This window comes from Barbus barbus (genome assembly GCF_936440315.1).
Source record: "Barbus barbus genome assembly, chromosome: 26".
NCBI classification, from domain to species: Eukaryota; Metazoa; Chordata; class Actinopteri; order Cypriniformes; family Cyprinidae; genus Barbus; species Barbus barbus.
The window spans coordinates 18369454-18381076 of record NC_136754.1 but is presented as its reverse complement, the minus strand read 5'-3'; the positions used below and the strand labels follow the sequence as shown (position 1 = coordinate 18381076).

Here is an 11623-nt window from a genome sequence, read left to right as displayed (position 1 = left end):
ATATATATATATATATATATATATAGTAATTAATAGATATAAATTGAAATAAATACTTTAAGAAATGCACGAAAGAAAGTAACTGAAAAACTACAGTAATAGGTGGAGTAAGTTTTAAGTATTTGCATAGTGTATAAACAAAACCTGAACGATGTGGAAGAGACACACAGGGAAATGAGAGCCATTCTGCTTTTATTTTAAAAACTGTTAGTGTCGCGGCCATTTGTTCAAACTGTTCAGTTTCTCCCTTCACACTCCATCAGATGTGTAACAGCGAGGATGTACATTCAATCTACTTCAACGCTTTTGTAAATAGACTAAACAACCGGAACACAGGCAACAATGGAGAACATGGTAATACGACTTTACTGACACTGCCAGACAGCCAATAGTGAGGAAAATACATTGTTTTTATCACTAAATATTTATACTGAAAGACGAGGCCAACGTTTCTGTGAAGATGGTTAGGATGCTAACTTAGCCAGCTAATCCTTCTTACGAGGCTTAAAGCAGGAAACCCGCGGAATTACATTAGTGTTTTAGGTAAATTTATGTCGCGACGAAGATATGCTTATAGAAACTAATATGTCCTTTTCTAAACCTCAGCATTTGGCTTATAGGACAGATGGACTCTTGAGTTCCAGCACTCACTAGCTGTCCTGCTAGCCCGGACCTGTCTCAAAACCTAGTGAGCTGCCTACATAGACAGCATTTAGGGCGCCCTAGGAGCGCGCGAACGTTCGAACGCTTCCACGATCAAACATGCTGTCTAGATAGGGTGCTCACTTAGGGTTTGAGACAGTAATCAGGAGAAAATTCCTCCATTTCAAGGTTGGACGCATGAGTAATGTTGGCTTGTATATTATATGCAAAGCTTAGATTATAAATATTGAGTGATGGAATTTTACATCTGCTGTGTACATCTTTAAATGATTAAAGAAAAGCCAAACCTCTTTGACATGGAACTAGAAGTGTGAAATGAAATTATGCTATGTCTTTGAAGTTTAAGTACATGGTTATAAATGATCACAATTAATTAAAGTCAAATTTTAATATAAATAAATACCTCAGAGGTCTGGTCAGTATTGAATAACAGTTGCTTATCTTTGCAGAATTCCAGAGCTCTTATTGACTTGATTTAACTAATCAAGTGGTATACACTGTAGACTGTTTGAATTCAGTCCAATTTAAATAGCTGTTTCATTAGACATTATTGTTTGATTTTAAAAATAGAAATAATAACCAAATATAGTATATGTTACATATTTGAATATACTTTAGGATGTTGATATCTCTGTCTGTTTGATAGACTTTGAAACATCAAGCTTTTAAATCTACTTGCCAGGCTTTCTCAAACCAACATCAATTATGAATTGACAAACTTTTTATCTAGTTATTTTTGACATGCACTGCTTGTGTAGTTTTGTGTTATGCAGTCACTGTAAAAATGTTTTAGGCACAGATATGATGCAAACTCAGTCGACTCTGGCAAGGAATTTATTAACCATTGAGCTGAAGCATACAAGCCTATCAGTCATTTTGTTTCCATACCAAGGAAAGCTGTAAACAGTAAACCATCACGTGCATGTAGAATGTCACAGAACTGTGAATTTCCGTCTCTAGATGTCAGAGAGCAAAAGCTGGTTGATTTCTCACAGATATAAACAGTAGATATAACAGTGGTGTCGAGAAGTTGGCCAAGAGCTTATTTTAGTCTTTTTAGTCTCACTCTGAATCATACATGTCACACTGATGAAGTATTGCAGTCTTTTTTTGTTCTTTCTGAACTCATGTTCAGAATAGAGAAGACTTACAGATGACTACTGCTTTCCTCTTATTTCAGTGCACTGTGCAGGTGAAACTGGAGCTGGGACACAGAGCCCAGTTAAGGAAGAAAGTCACAACCGAGGGCTTCACACATGACTGGATGGTGTTTGTTCGAGGCCCAGAGTCGTGTGACATCCAGCACTTTGTGGAGAGAGTTGTCTTCCACCTTCATGACAGCTTCCCAAAACCCAAGAGAGGCAGGTTTTAATTTAAGTCAACGTCGTTACACTGTAACTTTATACAGTACTCACAGCCATGTAGGTTAAAGTGCCTTTCAATCAGGATTAATTAAAGAAAGCATTTGTGTGTATGCCCATTTACTTCTGTTGAGTTATCATGAGTAAATCTGCTCGTTTAGCTCATGCTGTTGACCAAACTAATATACTTTGTGTAGTTCCAGCATATGACTAAATAACTGTCTCTATTATAGATCAGTGATTTAGATGTGAATAAAACATACCCATTTATTTGGATTAAAGATTTATCATAGGTTTAATGTGATGCATATCTGTCAGTCATACATAAATGAAACAAGTAAAAAATTTCTATTATTTTTATTAACTATTTGCATATATTTTATTTAAATAATAATCTTTTTAAAAATGCACATATTCAAATGGATTAGAATTAGCATACATTTTGTAAACAATTACTATTATTGAGTTAAAAAGTATGAATGTGTTTAAAATATGGCTAGCTGTGGAACAATCAATATTTCGCTAAATTGTATGAGATTGATTGATGGTATTGTTCTGGTTATTGTGTTTTTAAAACACATTCAGTTTAATAGTATTATATATTAGAGTTCATACCCATTTCATTTTTGTACGACAGACAAATATATCTCAAAAAATTCTGTCATCATTTATTCAGCCTCATGTGATTTCAAACCCAGAGTTTGGTTAATAATAAAGATATTTTTAATGCAACCTGAGAGGATTCTGTCCCTCTATTGAAAGTCCAGGTAACCAAAATTAAAAGATCAAAAAAGGTTATAAAGGTGTAATAAAATTAGTACAAATGAATTGAGTTATTTAAATTTGAGTCTTGTAAAGAGATATGATTGTTTTATATGATAAACAGAATTAATGTAGGCTTTTATTTACATCTAAACAATGTTGAACTATCCCTTCAATTTCTTTTAGGACTGTTTCACAAATAAATGTTCAGCTTTTTGTGTCATATCTGTGATTTATTTTCCACAAAGTAAAAAAGCTGGACAAACATCCTTTAAGTATGATTTCTTGATTTTTTCCAGGTGTTGTAATTGAAGGTGAAGTGTGGCATTTTTTAATGTTACTTTCTCCTATCCCATTTAAATGTGCAGAGACAACCATAAGTAAGCCATTTGTAGTTTGACATCCCAAAACGTGTAAACACTGTGTCTCTGGAGTGCTTTCAAAGTATCTCCCTGTTTGTTGTTAGCGTGGTCTGATATGTCAAACTCAGGCTAAACCAATGATGTGATTTGGGGGAGTGTTGCGGAAAAAATGGTTATTTTTGCCATTTCATTGCGTCAGTAGTAGCAACGAAATAGCACACTTCACCATATTGTAGTATGTATATGTACATAGTGCATTCTAGTTTCATATTTCTGTTTCAGTGTGAACTGTTAATGTTTAGCAATACAGTTTTCACAATATTTTTCTTGTTTCACAGTTTGCAAAGAACCCCCGTATAAAGTGGAAGAGTCCGGCTATGCTGGTTTTCTCATGCCTATAGAGGTCTATTTCAAAAACAAGGTGAGAACATTCCATATCTACAGCAATATCTACATTTCTTTTGTCTTCTTTATGAAAAGACGTTACGTAAGAAAAGTTCAGCACAGCGTTACGCTCAGTCTTAGATGTGTGTTATTTTGCCAGTATTGGAAAAATGTAGTGATGAGGAGTTTTGCAATTCAGTAAAGGTAAAGGTCCCACAACTAGATGAACTCAGTATTTGCACTGGGAGCTTACAGACATGCTAACAGAGAATTGACATGAAGCTATTGAACTACAGAGAACTTGGAGGGGTATAAATGGTAAGAATATGTGAATTTGTATTTCGCTTTAAGACTTACCTCCGTTTCATATCATTATCATTTTGCATATTTACTTTTCCAGAATACGTAGTGGAATATTTATGGGGTTTTTCCATTTTCTCTCTTTTTCCCTGAAACGTTATCTACCAAAAACTTTACTTTGACCTAACTTTACTGTAAATGTTTCACACACTGCTAGTCTGAGGTTCAGTTTGATACTAACGTTCATACTTTCATCAACACATTTTCTTTTATTAAATATTTGTTTTGAATCTATAAAGCCTGAACATGCTTGACTCTTCTGTCACAGGAGGAGCCTAAAAAGGTGTGCTTTAATTATGACCTTTTCTTGAACCTGGAGGGCAACCCACCTGTCAACCACCTGCGCTGTGAGAAGCTCACATTTAACAACCCCACACACGAGTTCCGACGCAAGCTGGTCAAGGCCGGTGGGGTGAGTGGGACTGTTTGTCTTTGCTTTTTCTCTACCTCTATAATCAGCTCTTTTCAACGGATTTTCACTCTCTCTTACTGTTGGGATGTTATTCTTGTTCCAGACTGTAGTTATTCCTGAGGGAGCGGAGATGATGCCAAGGCCCAGTCCAGATTATCCAATGCTGCCTACTATTCCACTGTCTGCCTTCTCAGACCCCAAGAAGATCAAGTCCTCTCATGCAGTAAAGGTTAGTAATAAAGTCCATCTTTGGTTAGTAAGTTATATATCAATATCTTATATGTGATCCTGGACCACAAAACCAGTCTTAAGTCGCTGGGGTATATTTGTAGCAATAGCCAAAAAAATACATTGTATGGGTCAAAATTATCGATTTTTCTTTTATGCCAAAAATCATTAGGATATTAAGTAAAGATCATGTTCCATGAAGATATTTTGTAAATTTCCTACTTTAAATATATCAAAACTTAATTTTTGCTTGGTAATATGCATTGCTAAGAACTTCATTTGGACAACTTTAAAGGTGATTTTCTCAATATTTAGATTTTTGCACCCTCAGATTCCAGATTTTCAAATAGTTGTATCTCGGCCAAATATTTCAGATGATGTATAAAATGTATAAAAATTGAACCTTATGACTGGTTTTGTGGTCCAGGGTCACATATATTTTTGCTTAAACAGAAAAAAATTTAAATTCTATCATTTACTTGTTTATGTTGATCCAAAGCTATATGACTTTCCCTTTATATTTGAAACACACATGAAGATATTTTTTAAGAAACTGAGAGATTTATGACCTTCAATTGAAAGGCCATTCCAGAGAAACTTCCAAAAAAGTTAATGAAGAGATCATTAAACTAATCCAGATAAATCGAGCAGTTTAATGATAGTCGTCTGTAGAGATACAATCGCTTTATATGATGATCAGATTTAATTTAGGCTTTTAATTGCATATAAACGTTGATCAGCGCACATATATAGAGCACATCAAATATGCTTGCTTGATGTGTAAAACCAAAGAGGTTTGTTCGGAGTGTAACGCAAACACTTCCTCTTTTAATGTTTTGTCCCACTCGTGCCTTCAAAATCCTGTAGTTAGATTTTCCACTCCAGGGTCATAGGCTATATTTTCCAGGTCCCACACACATGACACAGCAGAAAAAGAAAGGTGCTTTCCCTGGATGTCACATACAAATGAAAAACATAGAGAAGATCCAAGCCTGTGTAGTAAACAGTTTTTTTTAGCACAGTAGACGAATAACATTCTGTACCTTAAAACATAAAATTAATTTGAGTAACCTTTCATTTATTTTTTGATAGTTATATTTTTTGCGAGTCCTAAAAGTCATTTTCTGTCTCCTGCTTCTCGCACACACATCGATATCTTCCCTCCTGCACCCATACTCAGCAATTCAAAAATTGTCCCGTGCCGCATTGGGTCGCAAAAAATGCAGATTTCTAATTTGAGCTTCAGTCAACCAGATCTTATAATTAAACCATTAAATTCATATGTATTACTTTTACAGTGCCTTTACGAAATTTTTGAAGCATCAAAGTTTTGATGGGACATAAATCTCCCAGGTTTTGTTAAAAATATCTTCATTTGTGTTTCTGAAATGAACAAAAGTTTAATGGGATTGGAATGACATGAAAGTGAGTAAATGGTGAGTGAATTTTCAGTTTCAGTGAACCAGCTCATTTATTCTGGGTGGATATGTGGTTACTTCTGAGTATGCACAGAATGATTAGTCATTTCAAAACTTTTATTGTAGGAGTCAAGTAAAGATGGAGGAAGTGGGAGCAGCAAAGCCCTCAAAGCCCATAAGGCAACCAAAGAGCACCGAGAGCGCACACGAAAGGATTCAGAGAGCAAGGCCACATCCAGAGAGAGCGACCGCGAGAGTGGCAAGTCCTCACGAGACCAATCGTCATCCTCTTTTTCAAAGAAAGCCCCAGACGGCAGAGGAAAAGATGAGGGGAAAACTGTGCCCAAAGCAGCCTTCAAAGAGCCCAAACTCACAGTCAGAGAGTCCAAGATGGATGGCATGTCTCCAAAAGGTGGAGGACCGGTGACGGGTGGAGGGGGGCAGCTGGATGCTCGTGCCCCAAGCAAGAGGCCCTCGTCCGCCTCCGAGTCTCCAAAGCTGAGTACTAAGAAACAGAAGAGGATGGGCTCTGAGGGCATGAAGGGGCCTGTGAGCGGAAGCTACAGCAGCAACTCTCCCCGCATTACCTCAACAACACCCTCCTCAATAACACCCTCCACATACCCCGAGAAGAAAACCCCTAAAGATAAAGGCCACTGGGCAAAGATGAAACCAGAGGTGCAGGAAGTAAAAAGGCAGCCAGAATCCGACGAATCCAACTCTGAGGATGAAGCCTCTTCCAAATCAGAGGTACGTTTTGGTTTTTCCATCAGCAGAACATGGATTTGAATGTATTTGAATGTAGTGAAGCTCAAGGCTGTTGTTTATTTAGCAGTCGGCTCCATCTAGTCCATCTAGTTCCAGCTCCAGCTCCAGCTCTGATTCTGACTTTGAGCCGTCGCAGAAGCAAGGCCAAGGTACAGAGTTTAATCATGAATTGTAAAATCAGCAGTGTGTCACCTCATTGAGTTTGGTTGAACGTAATGATTGTGTCCAGGGCCGCTCCGTTCTATGGTAGAGGATATGCGCTCTGAAGGCTCTGATGATGACAGCAGCTCTGAGGTTGAGACGCCCATGAAGGCGACTCCACCTAACCAGGACTCTCGGTCTGTGCCAAGGACTTTGTATTTAATCTAATTTGGTGTTGTTTGATTTTCAGTCCACACATTAATATTACCATAGTCATGTTGAACACTAAATGCAATTTATATTCCTTTAACAAGTTAATTTTCTTGTTTTCAGTTTAAGCATGGACAGTGAGAGTGATGGTAATGAGGAGTCCCGTCCTCCCAGCCAGGAAGCCCCCTCACCTCTACCCAAACTCAATTCAGCAAACCTCAAGGTAAGATTGGCATTGCATTGCAATGAAACTTTGGACTGGTTTATGCACTGAATATAAATTGGTGCAGGATTTACTTTGAAACAATTTTCACTCAGAAATTGCTAGTAAATTTCACAAATAAATACAAAGAATTGGCAAGTAATGTACTTAAAGGAACACTCCACTTTTTTTGGAAATAGGCTCATTTTACAACTCCCCAAGAGATAAACAGTTGAGTTTTACCGTTTTTGAATCCATTCAGCCGATCTCTGGGTCTGGCGGTAGCACCTTTTAGCTTAGTTTAGCATAGATCATTGAATCGGATTAGACCCTTAGCATCTCGCTCAAAAATGACCAGAGTTTCGATAATTTTCCTATGTAAAACTTGACTCTTCTGCCTGCTGCACCTATGGTATGGCAACAAATTTCCTTGATTATTACGCCGTAATGAGAGTATAATTCCTAGCCACATCAGCCTAGAAAATCGCAACTTTTCATTTTCCGTCAGTCTTAGTGCACGATGTAACTACAGAAGAATCAAGTTTTAAATAGGAAAATTATCGAAACTCTAGTCATTTTTGATGACCAAATGCTAATGGTCTAATCCGATTCAATGATCTATGCTAAGCTAAGCTAAAAGTGCTACCACCAGACCCAGAGGTCGGCTGAGTGGATTCAAAAATGGTAAAACTCAACTGTATGGTAAAACTCAACTAAACTCTAGTGGAGTTGTAAAATGAGTCTATTTCCAAAAAAAGTGGAGTGTTCCTTTAATTGAACATGAAATGTACAGACTGAAATAGTATTTTTGTGTAAAATGTGCTCTACTAATATGTTTTATGTACAACCTTTTTACAGTGAATCAGGTTTACAGTCAAACCAAAATTTATTCAGACACCTTCAACATTTCTCACATTCTTCAACATTTTATCGCAGTTTATTTGCTATAGTTTAGAAAATGGTAATAAAATATGGCAAGAACTCAGAGTTAAACTGTGTCAGAACAAATTCATCTTGATAATGTCAGAGAACTTTGATAGAAAGGTATGTAATGAATTAGGTTGAATAGCTGTCAGCTGACTTAAATTTGCATCTACTAGTAAAAAGATATCAAAAACTATATCTGGTATGTGAATAATTTTTGGTTGTCACTGTATATTTGAATTTAATTTGAAACTGTTTTGTCCTTTGTCAGCTGTTAGGAAAAAAGAGCCCAGATTCTTGCACCCGTGAGAAAGTGCTCAAGAGGGGATACGACAAGGTAGGAAGGGTAAATAACTCATCATCATACTCATCAGTGACTGAAATACAGATTTTTATTGCGCATAAAACTACAATGAAGCTTTTAAATGATTGATCTGATTACAGGCTTATACAGAGGAGCTTGTGGACCTCCATCGCAGGCTGATGGCTTTGAGAGAGAGGAACATTTTACAGCAGGTAACAATAACTTTTTTCTTTGTTTGGGTGTATTTTAGGTGATCCTTGAGTTGGGGGAATGTTTCCATCTCTAGTATGTTTTTTTTTTTTTTAAGTTTAAATGTTGCTCATTTAATAAGTTTGTAAAAAGTATTCTTTAATTAATATATTTAATAAATAAAGTGCCCTTTAATACATTTTTAAAAAACAAAAATTCCAATTATATCATCACGCATCATACCAAAATTCCCTTTGAATATTGATTAATGCATTATAAAAAGTATTACCATACACTACGGTTCAAATTTTTTTTTGTTTTTGAAAGGATTATCTTATGTTCACCTCGGCTGCATTTATGTGATCAGAATACAGTAAAAACTTAAGTAAAAATCTTCTGTAATTGTATTACAATTTAAAATGTCTATTTTTTTATTTTATTTTAATATATTTTAAAATGCATAGATTGTTTCTTTTGATGGCAAAGCAAAAACCATTACTCCAGTCTTTGGTATCACATGATCCTTCTGAAATCATTATTTGTGGAATATTTTTGTGGAAACCGTAATTTTTTTTTTTTCAGGATTCATGAATTAGTTTAAAATAACAGCATTTATTTAAAATAGTAACATTTTGAAACACAGTAAACTGTTACTTTCAATTTGATGCATCCTTGATTAAGATTTCTGGTAGTCCCTCTCATTGTAGAACAGCTGATTTATGTGTGGTTCACCTTTCAGGAGTGATGTTTGCTGCTTTTTGGTTGCCATATGACATGCATTTGTTTCTTTTAGATTGTGAACCTCATAGAAAAGACTGGCCATTTCAACATCACCAATACAACCTTTGACTTTGACCTGTTCTCCTTGGATGAGTCGACTGTACGTAAACTCCAGAGCTACCTGGAAGCCACATCCACATGACACAAGGAAGCTGCTCGGCCGAGATTTTGTGTGCGAGAGGCCTCTAAACTGTCTGGGGGCAGAGGCAAAGGTATTGAAAGCAACATATAAATGCACAGGAACAAACAAAAACGAAATGAGCAAACAAAAAAAACTTTATACTGTAATAGAAATAAGCGAACAAAAGGACCAGGGGCATAAAGGGGCGGTATTCAGGGTTTATCTAATAATAGCACTGCGCATTGCACTAAGAATCAAACTGTTGGCACAATACTGTCCAAAATGGACAAGATCTCGCATAGGCATCGTGGATGAGATACCGTATTACAAATAGGTACATTTCAAGACTGGTTTTGCACCAAAGCTATAACACTGGTGGAAAGGATCCTTCGCTCGGGTCTTTATGCAGGGGCGATGACTGAAAGACTGTGTCCCCTCTCTACCCCTTCACTCTGCTGCTCCACGTACATCAACCACTCAGCACAGTGTGGTGGCGTGGGAAGAGCCCAACTAGATCAAACCTTATCGGCATACTGTTTGTGTCTGCATAGCTTTGTAGCCCCATGTGTTGGATAAAGTACATACTCTCAAGCTTTGGTGATAGATGCTCCCTCGGATCAGCTAAAGGGGAAAAACTATCTGCCTTTGTAGTGCCTTTTTAAAATATCATGTTTGTAATTATAATTGTTTGTGAGTCTCTCATTGGTCTTTGGATGACCAAAAATGATCTGTCAACATTAAAATGCCTGAAATTGACATTCAAAGCCCTTTTAAACACGGTTTAATACCTGTCCGGAGAGAACGCGTTATGAGAGAAGCGTTCTGCATGTGTGACCTGAGAAGGTCTTGTGCATTATTCTATGTTTCTTGATGGTCAGCGACATGAAGTCAATTTGTTACGCATTTGAGGTTCTTTTTGTAGTTTATTTAAGTAACTGTGCACTTTTTCTGGTCACTTCAGTGCTTTGTAATTATCTGATAACTATATTTATGATTATTTTCTTTTCTTTTTTTACACATAATATTGACTTGCAAAAATGTACAGATTTTTGTCAATGTTTTTAAATGCATCTATTGAAGTCATATTATTGATTATTCAATCACTTGAGAGAATATGCACACAGATTGAAAGGGGGACGTTTTGTCTGTATTCCAATGGTGCAATTGGAAAAAAAGAGTCTTCTGTTCACCTGAAGTATTATACAAGTGAAAATGTATTTGTGTCAGATACATATTGTCTGATGACATTGCTTTTTAAAAAGCATACCTGCTTGACATGTTATTCTTCATTGTCGATTGCCAGTTACCCTTTTTGATTCTCAATAATGTATGGTTATAAAGTAAACAATGTTTTCAGTGAAACGTTTGTGGCAGATGTATGTTACATCATGGGAAAGTTGCAGTGATCTGTGTTTGTGCATGATTGACACGTGAATAATCACTTGCAGGAATATGCATACAACATTCACAACACTATACATTTAGCAGCTATCCTCAGGACTACAATAGATGCAATAGATGCTCATAATAAATCCAAAACCATATAACTTGAAGTGCATGGTGGAAACGTCTAGTAGGTCTTTTCGCTGCGTTTGCTTCTCTACCATAAGAAGTAGCATATCAAGGGGAATGGGATCATTTACAGTATTTATGTAAATATGTAACAATGTGCATTATATAGGCTATCATATATTGAAAGCTGAAATTGTGGAACCATTAAAGCTCATTCTCCACGTTTAGTTTATATCAGTATGTGTGTTTATAAATTTACATTTTATATGATCTTTTTGTGTTGTGCCTACAAAATGAATACACCTCATGCTGATTATTTATAGCAACATTTTAAACATGACTTGACTCAATGTCCAGCCTGTTATGAACGTATAATGGCCTAAAAGACTTTAAGTATTATAAACATGTGAATTTGTACTTTTTAATTAATAGTGTGCCCCTTAGATAGTGTCTAGCCAATTAAAATAGCTTGAATTGCAAATGTCATAACTTTTACTTCAGATTTGAAAGGCACCAAATGTG

General features: G+C 36.2%; 1 protein-coding gene across 4 annotated transcripts; it reads left to right on the top strand.

Annotated features, from left to right (window-relative positions):
• The first annotated feature begins 124 nt into the window (after positions 1-124).
• Positions 125-11332, top strand: LOC306845576 (protein ENL-like). Of its 4 annotated transcripts, none has more exons than XM_079378451.1 (12): positions 125-354; positions 1844-2024; positions 3487-3569; positions 4161-4304; positions 4408-4533; positions 6077-6700; positions 6783-6867; positions 6948-7056; positions 7193-7292; positions 8467-8532; positions 8640-8711; positions 9482-11332. In XM_079378451.1, the coding sequence occupies exons 1-12, from the start codon at positions 343-345 to the stop codon at positions 9608-9610; spliced, it is 1731 nt and encodes a 576-aa protein (XP_079234577.1). In that variant the 5' UTR covers positions 125-342; the 3' UTR covers positions 9611-11332. The 4 variants fall into 4 exon arrangements, with proteins under 4 accessions (XP_079234577.1, XP_079234575.1, XP_079234576.1 ...); XM_079378449.1 differs by having other exon boundaries at positions 235-354; positions 8467-8541; XM_079378450.1 differs by having other exon boundaries at positions 235-354; positions 6786-6867; positions 8467-8541; positions 9482-11327.
• Positions 11333-11623: the final 291 nt, after the last annotated feature.

What these genes read in the sequence shown, in the direction of transcription:
- LOC306845576 (XM_079378449.1), top strand. An exon ending in GTCGCAGAAGCAAGGCCAAG is followed by an intron (nt 6,868 to 6,947) that starts GTACAGAGTTTA and finishes GATTGTGTCCAG; the next exon opens with GGCCGCTCCGTTCTATGGTA. An exon ending in GATACGACAAGGTAGGAAGG is followed by an intron (nt 8,542 to 8,639) that starts GTAAATAACTCA and finishes ATCTGATTACAG; the next exon opens with GCTTATACAGAGGAGCTTGT.